This window comes from Lynx canadensis, chromosome E3 (assembly GCF_007474595.2).
Source record: "Lynx canadensis isolate LIC74 chromosome E3, mLynCan4.pri.v2, whole genome shotgun sequence".
NCBI classification, from domain to species: domain Eukaryota; kingdom Metazoa; phylum Chordata; class Mammalia; order Carnivora; family Felidae; genus Lynx; species Lynx canadensis.
This window is the reverse complement of record NC_044318.1, coordinates 32,558,889-32,584,532: the sequence shown is the minus strand read 5'-3', so window position 1 is coordinate 32,584,532 and position 25,644 is coordinate 32,558,889. Positions and strand designations below refer to the sequence as shown.

General features: G+C 50.9%; 1 protein-coding gene across 14 annotated transcripts in view; it reads left to right on the top strand.

The window, feature by feature from the left end:
• The window catches only part of CUX1 (cut like homeobox 1), a 377,703-nt gene that overhangs the window by 161,136 nt on the left and 190,923 nt on the right, over nt 1–25,644 (top strand). For all 14 annotated transcript variants that reach the window (XM_032591662.1, XM_030300237.1, XM_030300236.1 and 11 more), the window contains one exon: nt 16,756–16,803. In XM_032591662.1, the coding sequence (XP_032447553.1) occupies nt 16,756–16,803 (48 nt within the window). The remainder of the gene's footprint in view (nt 1–16,755; nt 16,804–25,644) is intronic.

Here is a 25,644-nt window from a genome sequence, read left to right as displayed (position 1 = left end):
TCTACACAGCCAGTTTCCTTCACGGATCTCTGGCAGGCCTTCAGCGTCTTTTAGAGGTTATAGCCGAAGACTTTGCTGTTGTCACAAGGGGAAGTATGAAATGAATATGAAATACGACGGACAGGAGTGAGTGAATGAATGAACGAATGAACGTAGGCAGTAAGCGTTGCCCAGAGCGTTCTTAAACTGACTTAGCCACTCATGGAATTTCCCTGCAGTCAGCTTTTGGAAACCCGAAAATATTTTTGATATTTATCTCTTTAAGGAGTATGTAAAAAAAAAAAAAAAAAATCAGCCCCAACCACTATTTTTTAGCTGATTCCCGAATGTGTGATAAGAAACATGATTCCTTGAGGGAGAAAACTGGTTCAGGTTAAATTCTTGCGGAAAGCCTTCTAGCCCTATGACGTTCGGCTCCGATGTAGCAAGAATGTAAATAGCTAGGGATTTTGACCTACCTCAAATATTTACCGATGTAAAACATTCTGTCCTCATACCAAAAAAAAAAAAAAAAAACCAGCCCCAGGTTATGAATATCAGTATTGTCACTGGGTGTGCTGCCGCGTGCGGCTCAGTCGTAGAGCAAGAGACCTTTTTCAGAAAGGCAGTAAGGTAGGGAAAACGCTAAAGCTCATGTTGAGTTGATTAGAGATAAATAGATCTATATTCACCATATAAGGTAATAAAGGAAAAGCCTGTGTAAATGCTCTCGACATTTATGGACTTCTCTATGATTCATCTAGCAGGGCCAACGGCACTGGCCAAGAGATATAGAATTCGTTAAGCTGTATCTCTTTCCTGAATTGTTTCGCTTACAAAGAAGCAGTGGTGAATATTTAGAAAAAAAAATTCCAGAACTGTGTCAAAGTCAGCATTTGGTAACAGGCCCGAGCAGGATTGCTAGAGGAATTCCAGAAGGGTTTTAAGGCCACTGGTTGACCAGAAGCCTGATCATCCTCTAAGCATTAGCAGTTTTCTGGACCCAGGTCCAGAGCCAGTGGGTTTTGTGTGTTTTGTATTTTGTCCGTCCCACACCGGGACCACAGGGCTCTGCTTTTTCCCCCGAGTGACCCAGATGCACGCTGTTCCGCTTTCATCTATCACAGAGTCTGGTGTGAATCCTGGCTCCATTTCCAGGGACAGGATTAAAAGTGAGCACCTTGCCTTTTTTCCTGAAGTCCAGCGGTTTCCAAGCTGGGTCTGGGTCTTGCCGTCCAGGTCCTGGCACTTCCTGGGCAGTAGGCCTGGTAGAAACCAAATTCGACGGCCTTCGTGGTAGGTTGCCGTCATGGATGGCTTTAGAAGCCACCTTTACAGCGCCACGAGGGGACACATCCCAAAGGGACACTGGGTATGCCCTTTGCTCCCCCGACACACCACGTTTCCCTGCCCAGATTTCCCGTGAAATGTGCAAATTTTGAAATGGCACGTCAGCCTGGGACCGCAGTGTGGCGTGTACCCATCAATACCCAGCAAACTTCTTCTTTTTTTTTTTTTTTTTAATTTTTTAAGGTTTTATTTATTTTTGAGAGAGAGAGAAAGAGCACACGCAGCAGAGGGGCAGAGAGGGAGAGAGGGAGACACAGAATCCAAAGCTGACTCCAGGCTCTGGGCTGTCAGTGCAGAGCCCGGACGTGGGACTCGAACTCACGAACCGTGAGATCATGACCTGAGCCGAAGTTGGACGCTTAACTAAGGACAGAGCCACCCAGGTGCCCCACCTGCTGGATAAGACTGGAAGAAACTAAGGAGATGCTTCCTTGAGGCCTCCAAGGACATCCTTTGGTGGCGGGATGAAGTCTGGTCTCCTTCCTGGAGCCGAACGGCGCTATTCTGCCACGTGTTTGGGATGCTGAAGTCTAGGGGGGCCAGAAAGTCTGTCTTCGCCCTGGAAGCCTTTGTTTCCCCTTAATTGCTTGGCTGAGGTAATCCACTTGGGAAGCCTCTGAGTGTCTTTAGACATCAAATCTGACTCCAAAGGTACAAATTCCCCAGTTGCCCGCTGACTCACATATGTTTCTTAGACTTGGTTTCCAGCAGTATGGTATAAATAATTCCGTTTAGAAATTAAGAAATGATGGCCTGCATTTCACATGCCCTTGGCTCTGTAGTCTTCTCCAAAAGCGAAAATACAAGGAATGATCATAAAGCCCCTGGTTTGATCCCACGTCACTGGGGCCTCCTGGTTGCACGGGGGTCACCAAGTACCTTGTTCGGCCACTAAAGAGCGGGACCGTGCAGACGGAGGCCCCTGCCTCTGTCGACATGCGTGCATGTGAACGGGTTTCTGAGAAAGCACTTACAGTGTGCTCTGTGTCTGCGGGTAGATTTTCCTGTCGTTTATTATTAATTACTCCTCTGAGCAGCTCTGTGAAGCAAGTAAATATTAATAACAATATGCGCTGATTATTAAGTTAGGACGAAGGTATATCTTTTCCATGACGCTGAATTTTAGGTAAGCTCGTTGCACACAAATGATGAATAAATTGAAAGTAAGGCCTTCAGGTGGGGAAAGAAAACAGAGACCGGAACTGGGAAGAGGGGTGGTATGTTCGAGATCTGGTTTTAAATCTTCTCTGTCTTTGGCAAAATCCATCCTTGTCGGGTGATTTGCCTGCTGAGCGCCAGCATCCCTGTCTGGGATCCGCGTGTGGTGTGGGCTCTTCCTGTCCCTTTGCTGTTGGTTTACGATGATGTTTTAAGTCTCCCCAATGTTGTCTGAGATCTGTGACTTCGTGAGTGTTGATTATAGAAATTTGCATAGAGCGCAAAGAAAGAAAGAAATCACTCGTAATCCTAGACATAAATGTTAGCGTGTTGCTTTTAGATCTTTCCAGTCTCCTCTTGTTCATGAATGTTACATATTTTAAAACAATAAAGATCATGCCGTGCATCCTGCTTTGTAGCACGGTTTTCCGCAAACCAGAGTATTTTATATACATGAAAAAATGTAAAACAAACGGCAGATCAGTAGATTTCCTGCTAACACTTACCGCACTTACCAAATAATTTTTCCGTAGAGAAATATGTGTAGTTTGGCCACGTGTTAGCAGGCAGAGTATTTCTTTTCTCTGTGGGCCGTGTGTAGACTGATTAACGCTCGGCCGCTCACTCGGCCGCATGGATGTCACTGTGTCCGGAGATTCTGCCATTGAGGAGCAGCGGAGGGTAAACCTTAACAACCCCTCTTACTTTTTAAACTATTATCTGATCCCCATCCTCGATTTTCAAAAGAACGTTTTTCCTGTCAAGAGGATGCGAATTATTTAAAGGCAAAGAAGTGACGGATATGCTGTAACTCCGTTCACTTACCACATCACATTGATGTAGTTCTTGCCCTTTCCCCCCAAACACATTATATGTATGTTTATTCATTTTTACCCACATGGGGGTCATACTCTAAACCCTGTGTCGTCTGTGGCTTCTCTTTCCTTCTGTAGCCCCTGCTTGTCCTACGGATCTGGGCTTGGTGCCTCTTGGTCAGTGGAGCGCCCCCTGCTGTCCCAGGCCACGTTTGCCCCTTAGGACACCCCGACCCCCAGCACCACGCGATTCCCCTTCACAGCACCAACATTTGACTAGTGTCTCCCACCCCCTAGACAGGAGCCCCCAGGTGGCACAGGAGCCCAGTGGTCTGGCTCACGACTGGAGGAGCTCCAGCAACAGCACCCGAGGGCCCGTAATAGCCACCCAACAAATATCTGGTGGAAAAATGGCAACGGTGCATTATTTAATGGTATTGACTGTCCTTTGAAAGATACTTTTACTGGCTACCTAACGTGCCATTTTATTGCTTTACTCGGATTTAACAAGTAACCCCGTACCGTTGGCCTCTGTATTATTTCTGATTTTTCTCTTTTCTAAACAGGACATGCTAAACATTCCTGCCCATAAATCTCTGCCTACGTCTGTGGCCATCCTTATGGATAAACTCCCAGAAATAGGAACACCAAACTGACAGATTAACCTACATTCTAATCCCAAGTAGCCCCTTTGTCTCAATGTCCACAGGGCCTAAGGCCTGGTGTGAATTAACACGGTGGGCACGTGTGGTGAAGTACGGTCACGCTTCCTGGTTCTTTTGAGGAGCCCCAGGGTAAAAAGACACCTCTGGGGCAGGTCCCCTGTCTGGTACATGACCCCATAAAAGGTCAGGGTGCTGATGATGCGTCTGAGCATCTACTCGTTTTCTTACTCAGTCCGCAGGCTGCACACCATCAGTGGCCCCGGGAGCAGACTTGGGGTGTGCGTGGCCCCTCTGCTGTCTGCTGGGAATCCGGACTCGATTCATCTTTCACACAGAATATAAACCCCACGAAGGCAGCGACGAGCTCACTCCTGTCCCGTAGTAAAGGCTTGAACGGTTTTATAGTGGGTTAGACGTCCAACACGTGGTTCCTCTCTTTGACAGACTCAGAACCCAGTGATGTGTAGATACGTAAACAAATCACAGCAGTGTTTTCAAAGTTGTGAAATAAAACCAAGGGTTTGGGCATGAGCATTTATTCAGAAGTGACCTAAAGGCAAATCAGAGGTATTTAGAATACTGGTTGGAGGAACCTGAGGTTGCCTCTTCCCCCGGCCACCCAAAGCCCTGGCAGGAAGTCCCTGTGCCCCCGGGCAGGGCAGACGCCAGCCCAGCCTGTGACAGCCAGTGTTTCCAAGCCCTCAGGCCGGCGGGCGCCACGGGACGCTGGGGGAGGGCTTCCGGGCCCAGAGGCGGCTGGTTGGCCCAGCTCGTTCCCGGGACGCCAGCAGATCCTCAGACAGCCTTGACCTGCCGGCCGCCGGATGCACGTCTCTGCCCCAAGCCTAGAAACCTTAGAGCTGCCGTATCTCAAACATCTTGGTCTCTTAAAATTGACTCCAGAGAGCTTTTGTGTCGGGGTGCATATCCATCAGCAGTGGTGTGTTAGAGATCGAAACTGAGACTTTTTAAAGCACAAGAAGACACAAGCCCACGTGCCATCACATCAGAGTGATGACCTCATCACGCATCACAGAGCATCCGGAAAACTCCACGGACATTCGGGAGACAACGAGAGTGGAAAAGGCGAATCACAAAAATAGTTGGGAGCTCGTGGACCCTTGGAAGGATCTCGGGGAGCCGGGAGTCCCCAGACCTCACTCTGAGAACCACTGGCTTGGCGACCTTTGGGCCGTCCCGTAACTCCTGGGCCGCCACGAGGCACTATGTGTTTTTCCTTCAAAGCAGGGCCTCTGCGTCTCGAATCTGGGCACCGTCCCCAGCCCTGATCACCTTAGGTCCAAGTTCAAGCGTACCAGTCTGATAAACCTGCCACTTCTCATCATCAAACGAGTCTTCGAAGGAAGGACGCCACTTGCCCTTGCCCAGGGACCCAGCGGTGCCCCCCTCTGCCTTCCCGTGCCCGCGGCTGGCCCTCGGCACTCCCCACCGGGAACCCTCCCCTCGAGCCCCGCAGACGCTCCCCTCCGGCTCCGCAAAGCCGGGCCTTCCCATTACGCGGTTTCATTAGGCACAGTGCTTAAGGCATATCCATCAGTGTTAGAGACTTTTTGCCAAGATACAGAACATGTTTTAAATGGAGCAAAGAAATTTAAATGGGAAGAAATTATAGCATGAGTGAGTTTATCCCTTTCAAGATAATCTCATTTAATAACCAAAAAACTCACAAAGATGTGCACTTTATCCAGCTACAAAGGCAGCGTGGCAGGTTATATATTGTGGTAATTACATGTTTGGGGTTCCATTCCCTTCCTTAAACTAGATTTCTATTATTTCAGAAAATCAGCCACTGTAGAAAAGGACTATTCATTTATTTCATTGCCGGGTGGCCCATACACTGTAAAAATAGGTCAAGAACAGTAATCTAAATTGACTGCTGATAAATAATTAAAGCTAATGGAATTTTCTCAAATCTGTGAACTACAATCTTTGAGAAATTGCCAGGACATACTGTCTGCTGTTGTATAGAAACATATTTTTTATTTAACACTTCAGTTTAAATGCCATTTAACATTACCTTTTTCTATCACAAGGACTGCGGGGAGTACGTGTTCATCTCTAAAAGTCACCAAAAGTAGGGTGCTCCATTGATAGCCGCGTGATTCACCTTCCGATGATGAGTCGGAAGCGGTTTCAGTATCGCGGCACAGAGAGAAACTTCCCTCTTCACCGAACTGTATTTTAAGTTGAGCTGGACAGCGTGTGCATCGTACGATGTATGTTGTCTGGGTTCAGAACCTCCACACCTGGGCCGTGATCCGCCGGACGCGGTAAGGGAGAAATTCCTTAAATCTAAGTGGCGTCCAGGGAAATAAAGGCCAAGAACATTTTTTTCTTTTACGGATAATTACGATTCTTTCATTGGTGCCACCGGGACCTTATGAAAATACACCGGACAAAGATGCATAGACGTATCTGTAGAAGGGATGGCTTATCAATACGAAAGCAGACTGTTCTGTGACCGTCCATAAGGCCAGCCTTTGGTATGGTGCACCACGTGAGTTTTTCTTTGCTGATAAGGATGGTTCAGACACCATCAGGATATTTGAGAACCCCAAAGACCTCAGAAGAAAGAATCAGTAGCCCAGTGTTTTTGAACAGTCTGTCTTCAGCATTTTGGCTTTAAGATGGAGAAAAGAGACCCTGTTTTCTCCATTCAGTCCGATGAGGATCTTGGTTGGAAAAAAATAAATCCCCAATTTCTGATTACTTCTCAGCAAAGCTATGGTTCCGTTAACCTGCAGTATTTTTCTGTCACCTAATGCTGTACTTAGTGTGTGTTAATGTACTTTTAAATGGTGGGCCCCATTTCGGAAAATAAATGTATTCATATTTTTCTTTAAGAAAATCCTCGGGATAGGGGTTTCTTGGTGTCCAAAGGAAATGAGCCCATCCAGTTACCCCATCCAGCTTCTGTGTCAGCTGTACCTCTAGCAGCTAGAATCTGAGCGTTTGTACCCTCCGGAGGCGGGAGGGCTTTGCCGAGGGGGTCCCACGACAATGGTTGGGGGGGCATTTGGTCCAGAGGGAAGACACGCCAGCTCGGTGTTTGAAATCTGTGATCCACGACGAGGCGCATCCTGACACCATGACTGACCCAGGAGGGGACGGGAGTGGCCTTGGGAGGGCAAGCCGCGTGGCCGGGACACCACAGACAGGTGGGAGATTGGACCAGTTGACCCTTAGATTTCCAGGTTAACCTGATGGAGGTGACGGGTGACTAGCTGGCACCTTGTGATCTAAGAGCGAACGGACCCTCCCCCCCAACCTCATGAATCTCCCCCTGCCTGTTCCCTGGGATCAGTCAGCTGAAGGCTTGGTGTCTCTCAGAGTGAAATCTAAAAACACTTTCTGTTTCAAACATACACAAGATAGGGTGAGGAGTACCGTGAACCCCGGTGCACCATCGTCCCTCTGTGCCAACGACCGGCACACTTGTCCTTTCTCATTCTCAGCGTGAGTGAGGGGAGGGGCAGAGAGAGAGGGAGACCCAGAATCCGAAGCAGGCTCCAGGCTCTGAGCTGTCAGCACAGAGCCCAGCGCGGGGCCCTAAGTCACAGACTGCCAAGATCGCAACCTGAGCTGAAGTCGGATACTTAACCGACTGAGCCACCTGGCGCCCCAGTGGCTTCAGTTTTATAAGCAACACCTTTTCCTTGATGTGGCATAAAATCGTGGTACATCTTACGTGTGACGATACTACATTTTACGACGATACTACATTTTACTCCGCCATATACTGAACATATACCTAAAACGTTTTCAAATGAGTATTTTCTCCCTTGGAGGCCTGAGTAGGAAGGGGGAAACGGGGGGGTGAGTAAACTCATTTGGAGATCACTTTTTCAGCCCCAGGTGGGTGTGTAACATGCATTCAGCTGATGCATGCATAAGCATTAAGAGGGTTTTCAGTGCAAGCCAGTCTCCTACTTTAGCCTGGCCTCTAGCAGGGGTTATTCCCCTCCCACCTTTCACCATCCAAACACAGCCAGCAAAATGTGAACCGAAACGGGGGATCCTGGGTGGCTTAGTCGATTAAGCATCTGACTTCGGCTCAGGTCATGATCTCGCGGTCCGTGGGTTCGAGCCCCGCGTCGGGCTCTCTGCTGACAGCTCGGAGCCTGGAGCCCGCTTTGGATTCTGGGTCTCCCTCTTTCTGCTCCTTCCCCGCTCACACTTGTTTCTTTCTCTGTCTCTCTCAAAAATAAAAATAAACATTAAAAATCTTCTAAAAATGTGAACTGAGTGGAGAGGGGAGCATGGAGAGTGGCCCTGGGCCAAGGTGGTTCTGAAACAGTCGCCCAAGGGTAGCCACTGCTGCCGCCGGCTGGGTCCCTGACAGATCCTGTGACAGCCCTGGTCGAGCCTTTCAGAGGCGACCTGGCCCAGCGCCTCCACTGTCCCCCCCCCCCCGCCCCCCTGCCCAGTACTCCTGGGAAGGCCGTGCTGTCCCCTCAGAGAAGACAGGACCCACTCCTGGGCCACCACCATAGAGGATGAGGTACCTCTGAGGGACGCAGCTAGACAGCTGTGAGTGTTACGGTGTCATTTCACAGAAGGACACATGAGTTAACACCGCGGAGCCAAGGTGAAAGGGACATTGTGCAATTGAGTAAAACATCCTGAGAAATCAGGACCATACGATATTTTGAAAATAGACACCGTTTTATGATGGAAGATGTGTTTGTGATTCACAGCCTCTTTTCGTTCAGCCGCGACAGCCAGGCTGTCCCCCTTCACCTGCTTGTCCTTCAAAGCCTTAAACAGCCGTGTCCTGGGCACCATTCTTTTCCTGGACACAGAGGTAGACCTTGGTGGCCACCAGTGCCGAATCTGTAGTATGAGATTCTGTGATAAGCCCGGCCCTGGGAATGGTAGAGCAAATACCAGGCCCCAAAGTGGGAACAGAGCCTTCCAGAAACTATCCAAGTGCCCTGAATGGGCAGAAAGCCAGCGCCACACGCTGCGTTTTGGGACGTCTTCCACTTGTAGCTCACAAGTGGGGCCGCTGAGTGCCACGTGGTGGTCTTGTTTTGTTTTGTTTGGGGCTTTTAAATCAGAACGATTTTCTCCAAGGATCGTCATGACCCAGAAAGTTTCCTCAATCGCATTGCACCATTCAGCTTTCCGATCTAAAACATGAGCTGCGAATCCGTGGTGTGGAGAACAACGAAAATCCTTTCCCCCTAGAAGCGTCTCTCGATAAACATTGCTTATTATTTGGAATGAACGCGGGGGAGAGGAGGTTGAATGCGCCTTTCTGGCTTTGCCAACAGACATCGATAGTAACAATCTCGAGGACGTCACTCTGTGCATTAAGATGTCTGCTGCTTTTTGCTCAATAAATGGTATAGAATCAAAGCGAATTGAAAACCGCACTGCAAAGCCTGTCACTGGGTGAAGTGGGTACCCCTAAATTATTAAGGTTTTCTTTTTTTTTTAATTTTTTTAACGTTTATTTATTTATTTATTTAAAAAAATTTTTTTTAACTTTTTTTTTAATTTATTTTTGAGACAGAGAGAGACAGAGCATGAACGGGGGAGGGGCAGAGAGAGAGGGAGACACAGAATCGGAAGCAGGCTCCAGGCTCTGAGCCATCAGCCCAGAGCCTGACGCGGGGCTCGAACTCACGGACTGCGAGATCGTGACCTGAGCTGAAGTCGGACGCCTAACCGACTGAGCCACCCAGGCACCCCAACGTTTATTTATTTTTGAGACAGAGAGAGACAGAGCATGAACAGGGGAGGGTCAGAGAGAGGGAGACACAGAATCCGAAACAGGCTCCGGGCTCTGAGCTGTCAGCACAGAGCCCGACGCGGGGCTCGAACTCACGGACCGTGAGATTGTGACCTGAGCCAAATTCAGGAGCTGGACACTTAACCGACTGAGCCACCCGGGCGCCCCTCTCTAGAGCTGTTGAAACATATGTACACGCGTAAGTGCCGACACACACATCCAGCTTTAACATCTTAAGAGGTTCTTTAAGCAAGTCTGTCACGCGACGGGACTGTTCCCAGAGGAATAATTGCGAGAATACAGCGGGTTGCTTACAGCAGGGACAGTGGAGATGAGTTTACTTCCTTTACGGTCACGATGGGAGGCTCGGCTCTCTTTGCCTTCCCAGAATGCAGCGCCAGAACTCAGGAATACTTCGGTCACCTTCTCTACTTTTCCACAGCTGGTGTTTTCGTGAGGCAGGCCCAGACCCGGGTTGGCGGGGTGTGGGGTAGACTGAGGCAAGCCTGGTAAGAGGCGCCGTTCTGTGGGTTCGACTCCAGGGTGCCCGGGTCTTGTACCATCTGGACCCTGCACCAAGGCCTCTGTGCCCTCACCCCCTCTCCCTGCCTCTTCCGTCCTCCACAGTGGTGCCAGATGCCTCGGCCCCGCCACTTTTTACGTTCTCTGACCCCGTCCAGTTTTACCATTTCCCCTCAGAGTTTGGGCCCATTATAAGACTCTTGAGTGACAGATGAGTCCCCGACTCCACATCCCCGTCCAGGTGGCCCCCAGATGTCATCCCTGTGCCCACACCTGGTCAAGGCGATTGACTCCTGTACAAAATCTCGCCGTGGCACGGGCCTTGGAGAGCTGGGGTCACGTCCTCCTTTCTGGCTGTGGCACCTTGGACAAGTGCTCCTCCCCTGCTGAGCCTCAGGTGTCCTTATCTGTGAAATGGAGGGGTCCGTCCCTTCTGCCGGCAGGACTGTTGCGAACAGCGGTGACGCTAGCACGTCTGAGGTCCCTGCCGCAGCGCTCGGTGCGTAGGGCATGCTCAGTGAGAACTGTTGTCAACTCTGCCCGAGACCTGCTCCCCCCACCCCTTCCCACCTCTCTCCTGAGAGCTCAGAGCCCCAGCCCCTCAGCCCCTCACAGGTTGGCTTCTACCCCCAACTCCATTCAGGGGGCGCTCAGCATTCCCGGGACCTCCCGGCGGCCAAATCCAGAGCTTTCTGCGAGCCTCACGTCTGTGATGCCGTTTGATAGAAGCGAGCACCTTCTCCCTCTTGGAACCGCCTCCTCCTGACCTCTGCTCTCCCCACTCTCCTCCTGCTTCTCTCCATTCCTGTTCTTTGACTTCTGCCTCCGACCGGCTGAGAGAGGGAGAGCTGGCTAGCCCCAAGCCTCTCTCCCAGGAGACCCCCGATTTGTGAATCGGCCCTGGGCTGCTCCATGAGATGGGGGCTGGGGGGGGGGCTGGGGTGGCACTTGACATGCGGCCGGTCCAAAGAGAGATGTGCCGAGGCGTAAAATGCCCCCTAGGTGTCAAAAGCTTAGTACCAGAAGTATCTGTTCTCTGCTAATAACTTCTATATTGATGGGGCAGGAAATGAAAATATTGGGGAGATATTCATTTCATCTGGTTCTTTTTGCTTTTTCAATATGGCTTTGGAGAGTTCTAAGTCACCTAGGAGGTTGGCGCCCGGATTTTGGCAGTGGTGGCGCTGGCCTGGACTGCAGACCGGGCCCCGCAGCAGGCCCCCTCTCAACGCGCCCGGGTCTTGATGCGCTCGGACGGGGCATTCAGCCGCTCGCTCTCTCTCTCTCTCTCTCTCTCTCTGTCTCTCTCTCTGTCTCTCTCTCGCTTGCACCCACCCCGTGTCTTTCGAGTCCTGCCTGTGTGCCGGGCCCCTGCTGTACACACAGGAGACTGAGATCAGTGCTCCTGGAAGTGCAGCCCGACGTCACGTCCGCTCTCTGGGCCGCAACCAGGCCGTGGGCTGCAGAGGGCGCCGTGTGCATCAGGCCGGGCCGCACCCGCCGCCCTCCCCCTGTACCCCCAGGGAGTGGGACTGACCCCTGAATGTGACCGGCTTCCTCAGTCCACCCTTTGTTTTGTTTTGTTATTTATTTATTTATTGGAGAGAGCGAGCATGAGCAGGGCCGGGGGGTAGGGGGGAGAGTGGAGATTGAGAGAGAGAGAGAGAGAGAGAGGGAATCCCAAGCAGGCTCTGCACTGACCGTGGGCGCAATCTCGTGAACTGTGAGGTCGTGACCCGAGCCAAAATCAAGAGTCGGACTCTTAACTGACTAAGCCACCCAGGCGCCCCCAACCTCTGGAGTTTTGAAGCGTCCCACGCCTAGACTTCCCTGGCAAAATATCATCCAGCCCCGCTCGGGTGCTGGAGGTGTGGGATGTGGGACTGTGGGAAGGACTACAACCCATTCCCTGCCCTCAAGCAGCCCTCGGTCCGGAAGGAACAGGATCGCTCCTGCCCTTACAGACTCCCAGTGGGAAGCGACAGGAAACACATCCTGTGACGGACACCGGGGCCTGGCTGCCTCGGTTCTGCAGACCCAGATCTAGACCCGTTGAAAGCCTTGGGAGTCCCCTCTCCAGAGTCCGAGGCCCAGCAGGTGCCTCCGGCCGTCGGACCGGCAAGGCAGGCCCGCCGCCTGCCCCCAGAGCCCCCCACTACCTGCCGGTGGGGCGGGGGCTCAGCCATAGCTCCCTGGAAAGCCAAGGGCCGTCCCTGCAGTGGTCGTGAGATGGGCATCACGCTGAGTTCCCGTCCTCGAGCTGTTTACATCTTGCTTGTACATAGTAGATTCGCGTGGCTCTGTGGCCTCGGAGAGGGGGACTCGCCGCGCGCGTGTGAAAGCGGAGCTTGCGTGCCGCGAACCGTGCCGGTGCCGCCTCGGGAAAGTTCGCCAGCTCTTTACCCGCTGGGATGCGCACCCTAGTGCCGGGCTGCCCGGCGAGAACACCGGAGACTACAGCCGCACCTCATTAGCCCGTCACCTTCCCCAAAGTCGGCTTTTTTAGAAAACCAGCAACAGACGCGCTCTTGCCATCCTCCTGCGTCTGCAGTCTGTGACCAGAGCGGTGCCGGGCACCCGTCCTGCCTGCCTGGCCCGGCCTCGGGGAGGCCGGGGGAGGGAAGGGGGCCAGCCCAGAGTCCCCGGGCTCTCCCCGCCTCCACCCCTGCCCTCCAGGTCACCCGTGCCCGGCCCGCAGTGAGCCATCACGTCAGATCTCCGCGTCATTACCCGCGGTCGCGGGTTTCTGCCAAAGAAGCGTGGCTCGTTCCTCGCGGTCGCAACATAGGCTTTTACCCCTGACCCTGCCCGGGACCCAGAGGTGATCTCCCCTCGTTCCTCGCCCTTTTCGTCCTCTGTGCTGCGTCCTCCCGAGAGGGACACGGGCTAAGTGAGACGGTGTCGTAGTAGGGTCTCCTGTGGCTGCACCGCGGACCTGCTGGCTCAAAACATCAGAAACTCCTCATCCAACAGTGCCGGGGATCAGAAGGCCAACACTGGTGCCACGGGGCTGAAGCCAGGTGTTGGCAGAGCTGTATTCTCTCAGAAGCTACAGGGAGGGGCCCCGGGTGGCTCAGTCGGTTAAGTGGCCGACTTCGGCTCAGGTCATGATCTCGCGGTCCGTGAGTTCGAGGCCCGCGTCGGGCTCTGTGCTGACAGCTCGGAGCCTGGAGCCTGCTTCCGATTCTGTGTCTCCCTCTCTCTCTGCCCCTCCCCTGCTCATGCTCTGTCTCTCTCTGTCCCAAAAATAAATAAACATTAAAAAAAAAAAAAAAAAAAAAAAGCTCCAGGGAGAATCATTCTCTAGGCGCCTACAGCTTCCCGGGCCGCCTGCGCCTCTTGGCGTCCACCCCTGTCATTCTGACCCCCACTTTCACAGTCACACCCTCTCGGGCTCTCACCCTCCTTCCTCCCTCCTGCCTCCGGCTCGCTTGGGATCCAGGCGCGTCTCTCAGACTCAGGGCCCCCGACTGCCATCTGCAGAGTCCCTTTTACCATGTAGCCTAATAGAACCACAGGTCCCGGGGATCAGGACATGGGCATCCCTGGGGGCCGATAGTGGGCCTAGCACAGATGGCCTTATTTATTTAGGAAGAGCCTGGTGAAGAGTCTGATTGGTTTTGGTCGTCGAACTTGGCGCAAAAACACGGAAGATGGATGCATTTCCACCTCCACACGAGCGGGCTGCATTTGCAAAGGATCAGGGTCTTTGGATGCTGAGGAATTCAGCAGGTGGCAGAAAGGTCCCCCAGCCTGTGGCAGGGGCACGCCGTGGACGGTGGCCTTCGGGAGTGCTCCGCCCCAAGCACGGACTTCTCCACGGAAATACTGGCGTCACCCGTAGGAATGCAACTTAGAGGAAGACGTATAATTAAAAGGGAAACCGGATACTTCTTGATCAGATACCTTGGCGGGGTTACAATCCAGAATAACGTGGGTTAGCTGTGTCTGGCCCAGAGCTGATGGTACAGCCCCGACTCATGGCCGACTCTGCAGTGAGGGAGGGGCTCCACGTCTGGCGTCTGGCACGATGGCCGCCAGCCTCCCGTGGCTGCCGAGCACTTGAAAGGTAGCTCCTGCCACCGAGGAACTGAATTCTTAAATTCAGTTGCTTTAAGTGACGATTCAGGTGGGGGCAAGGGTTCCTCAGGGTCCTAACCTGGGTTCTGGGGGAGGCTTTAGGAAGGCCACGGTGGGGTGATTTGCCGGACAGCATCCCTGAGGGAAGCATCGCTCGCTTTCCTCAGATTCTCGGAAGGCCTCACGACCCAGGAGGGGTAGGGGCCCTGGTCCAGAGGAAAACCACCGAGGACACTGGAGCACTAAATACCCGGAGCCGCCCTTGCTGATAGTGCTCCCTAATAGTGCTCGGCTCGGCGAGTGAGTGAGGTGGGTCCGAGCTTACGACCGAAGGGCCCTTTGGCTCAGGTGCTTGGATAAAGGACCACAAAACGCTGTCAGTCAGTCGCTGAAAGAGCAAGCAGCTGCCAGACGTGCAGCTGACAAGGACGGCTCACCTCGGGGGGGGGGGGGGGCGAGCAGGCCCAGGGCCGGGCTACTTAGACCATCCCTGCACCCCAGAGCGGGAGAGGCCGGGCGCTCAGCCCCCACCCCTTCCGGGGTCCGTGAATTCCCTCCTCATCCATCTTCAAGTGATGCTTGAAAATCCCTATGCCAGAAAAGGCTATCTTCTGTGCACTCCGATCAATTTAGGATAACTCTAAATTTGCTAGAGGGGCGCCCGGGTGGCTCAGTCGGTTAAGCGACCGACCTCGGCTCGGGTCACGATCTCGCAATTTGTGGGTTCTAGCCCCGCGTCAGGCTCTGTGCTGACAGCTCGGAGCTGGAGCCTGCTTCGGATTCTGTGTCCCCCTCTCTTCCTCGTGGTCTGTCTCTCAAAAATAAATAAAATAAATTTAAAAAATAAATGAATAAATAACTTTTTAAAAATTTGCGAGAAAAGCTTTTCCCTGAATGGTAATGGCGATGTTACTCATAATAATAAAAAGTCGTTCATACTATTAAGTACTTGCCGTGTGTCAGGAGCAATACTACCCATGTGGATTACACTTGATCCCCTCTTCGGGGAGGACATCGTGACCCTTGAGCATGTGGAGCTGAGAAAACTGAGCTTTGGGAGGCAAACTGGCATCCAGAGCTCCCGTGGATGGTGAGTGGCGGGGCCAGAATTTGGAATCAGGGCCCCCGCCTTCTGCCTTCCGTCTTCCGGACGTGGTTCTGACCTAGGAGCTGTGGACAGACATCCAGGCCCTTCCTTTGCTTGGTAGCGCCCGTAGGTTCGACAGCGGCCCAGCTCAGCGGTTTAGAGGTGGCGAGAACCCAGACGGGCACATTGGCAGCTGACCTACAAAGATCCTGCCTGCCTTCCCGGCTCGGACGCCACTTCCTCTGTGAAACCACTCCTCACCTCCCTTAATCTGAATTGACCCTTCCTCTGTGTTTCCCCCCCCCCCACCCCATCCCCGGGGCTCCTGACAGAATGCTTTGCCTTCTTCTTGTGTTCTGGATTGGTTGGCACATGTCCAGTCCTCACCGGTCTAGTCAGTGTCCGTTGGCGTGTGCTTAAGGCCCAGAACCCGGAAGTACGCGGATACCTGGCTTTGGTCCAGACTTACTAAATCCGATCTGGCGCGTAGGTCGGGCTCAGTGAACACCTCAGATGTCCGTGCCTCAGGTCATTGACTTGTCAGTACAACTGACACGACGTCGTGGGAGTCAGAGGCGTCCGGTGTGTTGGTTCGGCACGTTCGTATTTTGCGCCGTCGTTGCTGTAACAGCGCGAGCTACCGCCCTTATCGCATCGCGTGATTGTCATTTCCTTGTTGCTTGAGAACAGTTCAGATCTAGTCTCCCCGCAGCTTTGAAGTTTACGATACAGTGGTGTTGACGATAATCGCTACGTTGTGCCGCAGCCAGTTACTTCATTTCAAAGACAATCTTCTCGAGGAGACTCATACCGACTTCCCTCTGGGCTGTTCCATCGTCTTAAAATGTGGACTGGTGTCTTGGGATGAAATTTCCACTGACCGTGTCAGACATGGCTTTCAAACAGATGTATCTCCTAGTGAGTGACAGCGCTCTAAGGCAACAGCTAAAATGCGACACGGGGACCCCAGATCCTTTTCAGACACCTTTTCAGTCCAGTCTACACCGTAACTCCTGTTTTATGCTAAGCAGGTTACCTCAGACCGATACGAGCAAAAACTTGCGTCCCTAGCGCGTTGCGGGGTGAGGTGCGTCTAACCTGGACGGGGTAGAAATAAAATCTAATGGTATTCTCGAGGAAGTTCATTTAAACGACAGAGCGCCAGTTGGCGTGATTTATGTTGTCCGAACGAAGGAAACGGACAGGGGAGGGACCAAGATTGCTTTATCTAGTGGCAGTCATCACTGAATTCAAAGCTGTTTTGATAGGAGGACTTAACGAATGTTTCCCTTCTCTTTCCTTCTCCGATGGCTGTTTCCTGACGCGCCCCTCTCGCTCCAGGATTTGCGCAAGCAGGTAGCGCCGCTGCTGAAGAGCTTCCAGGGGGAGGTAAGCATTTATGTTTATTTTATACCCTGGGCCACCCTTCGTAGTTCATCGTGCTTTCTTTTTATTCTCATTAAGTAAATGCCATTGACAGAAGGGGCTTGCCCAGATGGAACCCTCCCAGCCGCACTAACTCAATGTCATGTGGATTTTGTGCTTCCCGGTGTGATGTTTCCACTGGGTCCTCAATTAAAGCCTGTGTGGAAAGCGAAGCCGTGTCCGCAATGGAAGAAGGTGTGGTGGATCCAGGGGCGAGGCGGCCTGCGCGCTTGCACTTCCCACGGTGGACTGAGTTTGTCCACACCGCGGCCTCTGGGAGCCCGCACGTCCTCAGGCTCACTGGTTCCCCGAGTTAGCCTGGGGCTGCAGCCGCCAGGAGGTCTCCTGTGTGGGGAGGATGCAGCGGGGCAGGCCGGTGCCTTCGCGCCCAGCTACTGAGGGAAGAGGGATCTTCACTTGCTTGAGGCTGGCAGCAGCCACGAGGGGTCCATCTGGGCTCAGTATAAGCAAGAGCTCTCTGTCGGGTCCTTCCAGACGGGGACCGCGCCGTCTGGCAAGATGGCGGACAGCCCTTGGAGACGTGAGCGGTCGAGGTGGGTGACGCTCCAGCTCCTTCATGGCCCTTTGTGTGGTCCCGGTGAATTTGAGAACACCGGGAATTTTGTGATGGTTGTGGAGTTACCCGTTCCCAGCTCTTCGCTTCTCCCGTTGGAATGATGGCAGCAGTGGTAATACTGAGGAGAGGGGACAAGACTTTTTCAGAGCCCTCCAGAGAACCCAGATTGGTAGGATCGTGGGATTCTATTTTTGGGCCACTTCCCGATGCCCAGAGAACACGGGGAGGGGGCCGGACCCACGCAAGTGAGACGGCAGGTTCAGGGCGGGCCTTCTCGGCCCCGCAGCGAAGGAGGCCGGCATCCTGGGCCCGGGGCTCCAGAGGAGGGGGCGGGGGCTGCCCTTTGGCAGATTCTCCAGGTGACCGCAGAGGGCAGGGGAGCCGTGCAGGAAGCAGCGGGCACTGTTGGCACCGCCGAAGGTTTGAGGAGGGACGCAGCAGAGGGCCCTTCTCTGCTCACCATCTCCTGCCGCAGGAAGCCCTCCCGCGCTCGGCTCCCCGAGGCTCAGAGGCTGTCACTGTCCCAGGGCCGGAAGGACACGAACTGCCTTTCCTCAGAACTGCATCTCCGAGCCTCGTTTTCTGAGCGAGACCGTCACCTTACACCTGCCCACATTGATCTGGTCTCTTCTTTTCCCTGTTCAGCGGCTTTCGTGAGGCCCAGTGGCTTAGTATTTCTGCAGCCGCAGCAGCTCAGGGTGCCGTTTTGGGGGTGTTTGCTTGTTTCTCCTGCTTTCTGAAAAATTCCCAATCCGCCTAAAAGCAGAGAGGCTAGCGTGACGGGCCCGCGTACACCCTCTACCCAGCCTCGCCGCTTGCTGCCATTTTGCTCCCCCTGCCCTTTTGAGGTGGCCCCGCTCTGCGCCCCTAAACACATCCATGCTTGTGTCCCCTAAAAGTAAGTTTCCCCAGTAATACCACAGAAACCCTGAGTATCTCACCCGGGAAAGTAACGCGCCACGATACCTAATATTTGGTCCCAAATCTATCTCCCAGTTATTCCCAAAATGTCTTTTGTAACTGCCCTGCCCTTGAACTGGGGTTCGGTCAGGTTCATGAATTGGATTTGGGGATGGGTGGGTGTATGTATGTATATGTATATGCGTGTGTGTGTGTGTGCGTGTGTACGTATATGTATACATCCACATATATATACGTACACATACACACACACACACACATCTCTCTTTTAATATAAAACACTGCCTCTACACCCTGTCATTTTTAAGAATTTAACACAGGGGCGCCTGGGTGGTGCAGTCGGTTAAGCGTCCGACTTCAGCCAGGTCACGATCTCGCGGTCCGTGAGTTCGAGCCCCGCGTCGGGCTCTGGGCTGATGGCTCAGAGCCTAGAGCCTGCTTCCGATTCTGTGTCTCCCTCTCTCTCTGCCCCCCCCCCCCCGTTCATGCTCTGTCTCTTTCTGTCCCAAAAATAAATAAACGTTGGAAAAAAAAAAAAATTAAAAAAAAAAAAAAGAATTTAACACACTTGGGTCACCCGGGTGGCTCAGTTGGTTAAGCATCCAACTTCAGCTCAGGTCATGATCTCACGGTTTGTGAGTTCGAGCCCCGTGTCGGGCTCTGTGCCGACAGCTCAGAGCCTGGAGCCTGCTTCAGATTCTGTGTCCTCCTCTCTCTCTGCCCCTACCCCCTCCTGCCTGCGCTCACTCGCATGGTCTCTCTCTCTCTCTCTCACTCAAAAATAAAATAAACATTAAAAAAATTTTTTTAAAAAGAGAATTTAACACACTTATTATAGATTGCCCCACATTCTGAATGGGGTAATGGCTGTGGTTCAGGATATATTAATTTTGAAATGCCTGAGAGACATCCAGATTTCTTATCTGCCTATTTTTTAAAAGGCTATTGGAAAAATAAATATTTTTATAGCACCGCTAATATTTACCAAGCCTCTGCTAATTGCTCTGTTTATGTGAAATAATCTGTGCTTTCTAGTAAGCTAATTTGAGTAGAAAGGGCTAAATGCTACTTGTTTCTGAAGAAAGAACTCTCCTAGCAGAGGGCAGCTGCAGACGGGGACCACACGTACAGGGTCGATTTTCCGACGAGTAAGGCCAGAAGGCAGCAAGCCTTGGTGCTCCAATGAAGCAGGATCCATTCAGCCTGTGTTTCTACAAAGCTGCCCTCTCTAATCAGAGGATTGCTTTCGTATCCTTTGTCAGTGTCCGTTGCACGCGATTTTATTTATTGGATATATCCTTGGAGTGTATCCCCCAGTGCTAGAGTTTCCCCTGGAACAGCATATGGTGTTGGTGAGAACACGTTCTTTGCCTTCGAATTTGTGTTGATCGCTTTGCTGGTGGAGGTCCCCGAAAGAAAAAAACCAAAGAACGAGATAAAGTGTTTGGACAACTAGACATTCATGCATCCGTGGTGTGTCGGACTGTCCTGAGAGACGTTAGCCTGGCCAGAGGACCGTCACCCCCTTCAGTGTTTCCTGGTGGTCCTCCGTGTAAATCCAGGCACCTTCCAGGCGGATGAGACCCGCATGCTTGGGCGGCCGCTTGCCTTTCTAGACTCTTCTCACTCCTAACCCCTATCGCTGGACACACGCCATTCTGAATTTCTGTCAGGCCCTGGTGTTTGGGGCATCCTCGCCGGCCCCCGGGCCTTGGCACAGGCAGAACTGCTCCCTTACCTGGCTCCTTCAGCTTGGGCGCCCCTTCCTCAAGGAAGGTGTCCCCTGAGCCCCAAATGATAGGCCACGCCCCTTCTACACGTGTTCCCATTGCACCCGCATGGCTTCGACACGTTTGTCGTCATGCCTGAGCACCACCTGTCCCTTTGTCCCTCGTCCTCTTTAGCCTGTTAAAACGTGTGAGGGCAACCACTGTGCCTGGGCTTGTTGGCCGTTGTTTCCCAGCACCGGGCACAGCAGAAGCTCAAAAGTCTTGAGGCTCTCAACAATGGCTACAGAATAGATGATGGAGCACTAAGGTTCCTCTGGAGGTGGTTTTTAAAACATTTTGCCTCCATCCTCTCGTCGGGTTGTGTTGTATTAATAAGGAAAAAGGTACGCCAGAAATTCTGCTTGGAACATACCTTTAAAAGAAATGAGGGGCGCCTGGGTGGCTCAGTCAGTTAAGCACCTGACTCTTGATTTCGGCTCAGGTCCTGATCTCACAGTTTGTGGGATCGAGCCCCACATTGGGCTCTGCACTGACAGCAGAGAGTCTGCTTGGGATTCTCTCTCCTTCTCTCTCTCTCTCTCTCTCTGCCCTGCCCTGCCTCTCCCCAGTGTGTTCTCTCTCTCTCTCGCTCTCTCTCTCAAAATGAATGAATAAACTTAAAAAGAAAAAAGAAACTAGTAAATAACTGTATTTATACAGCTGGTTGAATAGTAGGGAATACTATGGATCGTAATGGTCACTCAGAGTTATTATAACAAAGTCTTCACATTTCACTCCCTGAAATTTGACTGACTGATTGACTGATTGATTGCTATACCTAAGTTTGTGTGTTTCACGAGCCTGGACAACAGATCAGTGTGGGGAAGGGGAATAATCTAGATGGTCGATCCAATTTAAGACTTATCTTAATCTAGTAATTTAGACAGTCCCTTCAGTAAAGTGACCCACTCTCTAGGAAAGTGCTAAGTCTTGTAACTTGTCTCCCCCTCTCCGTGCTTCGCTCCCTGACCGGGGTCCTGGTATAAAAGGTTGAGCTGGGAAGGAGTGGCCTTAGAGCCTACTCCTCTTGGCCGTCGGGGAGCCGGGTGCTTAAGCCAGGTGTTCTCAGAGAAGAAAATCCTCTTAGGAAATAACTTAGGTGCTTGTATCAGAAAGGAAATGAAAGACTGAAACTCTGTGAGCTCAGCATCTAGCTTAAAAAGTTAGAGAAGTACAACAGAATAAACTCGAAACAGGAAGAAGGAAATAACAAATATAAATAATAATAAAAATATAATAACAATAATAATAATAAAAAGACCGAAGAGAGAAACAGCCCCAAAACTGGTTCTTTGAAGAGGCTACTACAATAGACAACCCACCTTTCTTCCTAAATCAAGAAAGAAAATGTTAGTAATGGAAATAGGGATAATGTTGCAGCTGCAGCAGAGATTAAAAAGATAGTAAGGGAATATTACAGTCAATTTCATGCCAATAACATTTTAAAACCTAGACAACATGGACACATTTCTGGAATACCAGAATGCACTAAAGCTGATTAAAGAAGAAGTAGAAACCCTGAGTAGCCTTGTAACTATTACAGAAGTATTCCCATCAGGTATGGGTGCTTTTAGGGAGTGTTCTGTCCATCATCCATGAAACAGACACGTTCTAATCTTTTGCAGGCTCCTTTAGAAAATAAAAAAAGAAAGAACACTCCCTAACTCTTTCTGCGAAGCTAGTGTCACCTTGATACCCAAACCGGTAAAGAACAGTACAAGAAAAGAAAATTCAAAGTCAGTCGTATTTATGAATAGATATCCAGAAGTCCTTAAAAGAGTATTCACAAATGGAATCCATCAAGTTCCATGTATGTCAAGAATACCGTTTGGTTTAACATTAGAAAAATGTATTAGTGTATATTAATGTCATTAGCAGATTAAAGAAAAAATTATCATAATAGTTCTAGGAAAAGAATTTGATAAAATTCAGCATCCATTCATGACTTAAAAACAAAACAAAACAAAACTACCAGCCAACTGATATAGAGGAGAATGTCTTTAATCTGGGGAAAAGTATTTGCCAAAAGCCTATGTCGATCATTATGTTCTGTGATATTAAAAAAAAAATCCCTTAAAAATCAGGAGCAAGAAAAGAATGTGTACTATTACTGCTTTTATTTAACATTGTCCTGGAAGTCTTAGCTAGCATGGTAGGCAAGAAAAAGATCAAGTATTGTCAGAGAAGGAACAAAACTGTCATTTTCCAAGTGAGCCTCAATTATTAAACAAGGTTGCTAGATACAAAATCAATATGCAAAAGAAATGACATACTTCTACATGGACAGCAAACTGAGAAACGACACAACTAGAGTTAGCAACAAAAAATAAAGCCTACCTAGAAGTAAAGATAATAATGCATAGGAACTAACTCTTCCTGGGGAAAAGTAGATCATTTATTTAACGTGAAAGACATTAAAGAGGACTTAAATGGAGAGAGAGAGAGAAAGTATTCAAGGATAGAAATTCCCCCTATTATTAAAGATAATCAGTTTCCCTCAAGTCGATTAGAGGGAGTCATTGTCATTCCAATCAAAATTCCAATAGTACTTTCCAGAAAACTTGAAAAACTGATTCCAGAAGTGATAAAGCAAGAACAAGTGGTCAGTAATGGTGAAGGTCGTATTAAATACGAACAAGATGGGACACCTTGGTGGCTCCGTCGGTTAAGCATCTGATGTTTCAGCTCAGGTCGTGATCTCATGGTTTGTGAGCTCGAGCCCAGCATCGGACTCTACCGTCAGCATGGAGCCTGCTTCAGATCCTCTCCTGCAGAGATCCTCCCTGTCTCCCTGCCCCCCTCCTTCTCTCTCTCTCAAAAATCAATAAACATTTAAAAAAGAGCAGAGCAAAATGGAGGCTTTGCCCTGCCGGATGATGATGAAAGCTACAGTGATTGGCACAGGGATAAATATAAATACAGTAATGGGGCAAAATAAAAGATCAGGAACTGACATCTGCACCCACAGAAGCCACGAGTATTGCAGAGATGGGACTGTAGATCGGTGAGGTAAGGGTGGATTTCTCAGTAATGGTTCCCCCAATAATTGGTTCCCTTTTTGCAATTAAGTGAGATCCATACCTCACACCATATGCAAACACAAAATACAGGTGAAGACTTAAGGCAACACTTTAAGCCTTTTAGAAGAAAATACAGATGATGATGACTTCGGGTTGGGGAGGATTTCTTAAATAAGAAACCGTAAAGGAAGAAATTGTTACATTTAACCGCATTAACATTTTAACGTATTTTTTTTTTTAATGTGTGTTTATTTTTGAGAGAAGGTGGGGGAGGGGCAGAGAGAGAAGGAGACACAGAATCCGAAGCAGGCTCCAGGCTCCGAGCTGTCAGCACAGAGCCGGATGGGGGGCTCGAACCCACAAACTGTGTAGGAAATTGCTCCACCTTTCTGAAGACATTTTACAGTATCTGTTGGAAACTTGTAATAAAGATTCAGAGTTACGTAAAGACCGAATGTCTCTGACATGAACAGTGCTCCCCAGGGCCAGACTGGGAATAGGTCATGGGTGGGGGGAGGGGGGAGGGATCTTTGGCCGCGAGTCACAAACCAGGAGGAGACAGTTGCCACACACTTAGGTGACAAAGGATTAATATTCAGAAAATATTTTAAAATTTGGCCCGTTAATAAGAAAAAGACATAGGAAAAGGGGACAAAAGCCACAAACGGCATCCTCAGAGGCGAAAATCAGAATGGCCACTAAGTATATGAAAAGATACCCAGCCTTATGAGCAGAAAAACGCAAATTCAAATGATTTCATCGCAGCTTCCTCCTATCTGCCAGGTTGGCCAAACTCCAAAACTCAAGATAGGAGTGTAAATTGTGTAGCCATTCTGGAGACCAGTCTGGCATCAGATACTAAAGCTTAAGAAGCACGTTCACCTTGACACAGCAGTTCCACTCCTAAGAATATGTCCTAAATAAGCCGAAACGTGGGCCCCAGGAAGCACGTTCAGGAGTGTTGGAAATGAGTAAGCAAGCAGACACAGCCCACTTTCCATCAGCAGTAGAAAGAATTACGTCAAGCACGGTACATCCATACGATGGAATACAGCGTAGCAAGAGAAAGTTAACGACGTGAAAACGCGCACTACCGCGCTGACGTTGTTCAGGGGTACGTGTGTCCCTTTATGACACAGTGAAACCGTAAAGGAAGAGTTAAACAGGAAATTCAGAATAGAGGTTATCATAGCGAGGCACAGGCGAAGTTTCAAAGGTCACGGAAGCGTCCCTACTCCCAGGTGCTCGTTTTGTCGTTTTGTTAATTATACCCGATGTATTCTTTTGTAAGCATGAGCTGTTTCTTTGGAGAAGAAATAATCACCCTTAGAAGGCGGCGGCTGCGTGATTACAGTTTTGCACGGGAGGAACCAAGTATCCTCCCTCCCCTTTGCATTTTGTCCATGATGAGTTTTCCTCTCCCGGCAAGTGGGTGCTTCTGGGGAGGCCGTGCACCTGGGAGGGCCAGGGGGGAAAGCACAGTTGTGAATGGTGTTCGCCATGACGTTTGTGGGACACCAAGCAAGTCAAGTGCTGTGTGTTAAGTGCTTTCCAAGCACGTGCTCACACCGTCTACACGGCACTGGAAAGGCTCTGCCCCTTCCTCAAATACCGGTCCCTCCACGTGGGCTCTGGAACCCTCCTCTCTTGCCCTCACAGGAGCCACAGCCCTGCGGGGACCCCTGTCCTGGGTCTTCAGTCTCTGCTCATCTGCATTCTGTAAGCACTAGTATGTTCCATCTTGAGACAGAGTGAGTGGGCAAGTGCCTCCCTTGTCCCCAAGCTGCCGCCTTCTTTTTTTTTCTTTTAATTTTCTGTTAAAGTTTATTTATATTGAGAGAGACAGAGAGAGTGCGAGTGGGGATGGGGCACAGAGAGAGGGAGCATCTCAAGCAGGCTCCGCACTGTTAGTGCGAAGGCCGACGCGGGGCTCAAACGCTCACAAACCGTGACATCACGACCAGAGCCGAAATCGAGAGTCAGACGCTTAACCAACTCCTGGCGCCCCTGTCTCCCAACCAGGCTTCTCCAGAGAGCTGTCTCCACCCCCGTGTGCCCGTTACTCTCGGACCCACCCCGGTCTGGCCGTCTGCCCCCTCTCCCTTGACCCCTGTGGTCCTCGGCTCTCTCATGTCAGGGACATCCAGGCCTCCCGGCACTCCTCTCCATGTGTTCCCTTTTGACATCCCACGATATCACGCCTTCCAGACTTTCCGTCTACTTCTCTGCCTATTGATTTTTAGTCTTCTTGGGCAGCTCCTCTGCATTCAGACCTCTGAATGACGGCGTCCTGTGCTGTGCGATCTCCCGGGACCCGTCTGCTGGAAACTCACATGTCCGTCTCTAACTCGGTCTTCTCCTTTGTGTTCCAGGCTCACGAGACTGCCTCTTGCATATTACCCCTTAGGTATTCCACCCGAAAGGACTCTTCGCCCACAGCCCTCCCGTCTCCAGCTCCCATACCTGCTGGGGTCTCCGGCTGCCTCCTTTCCCTTCTCAGCAATGGCTCCGCGGTCCG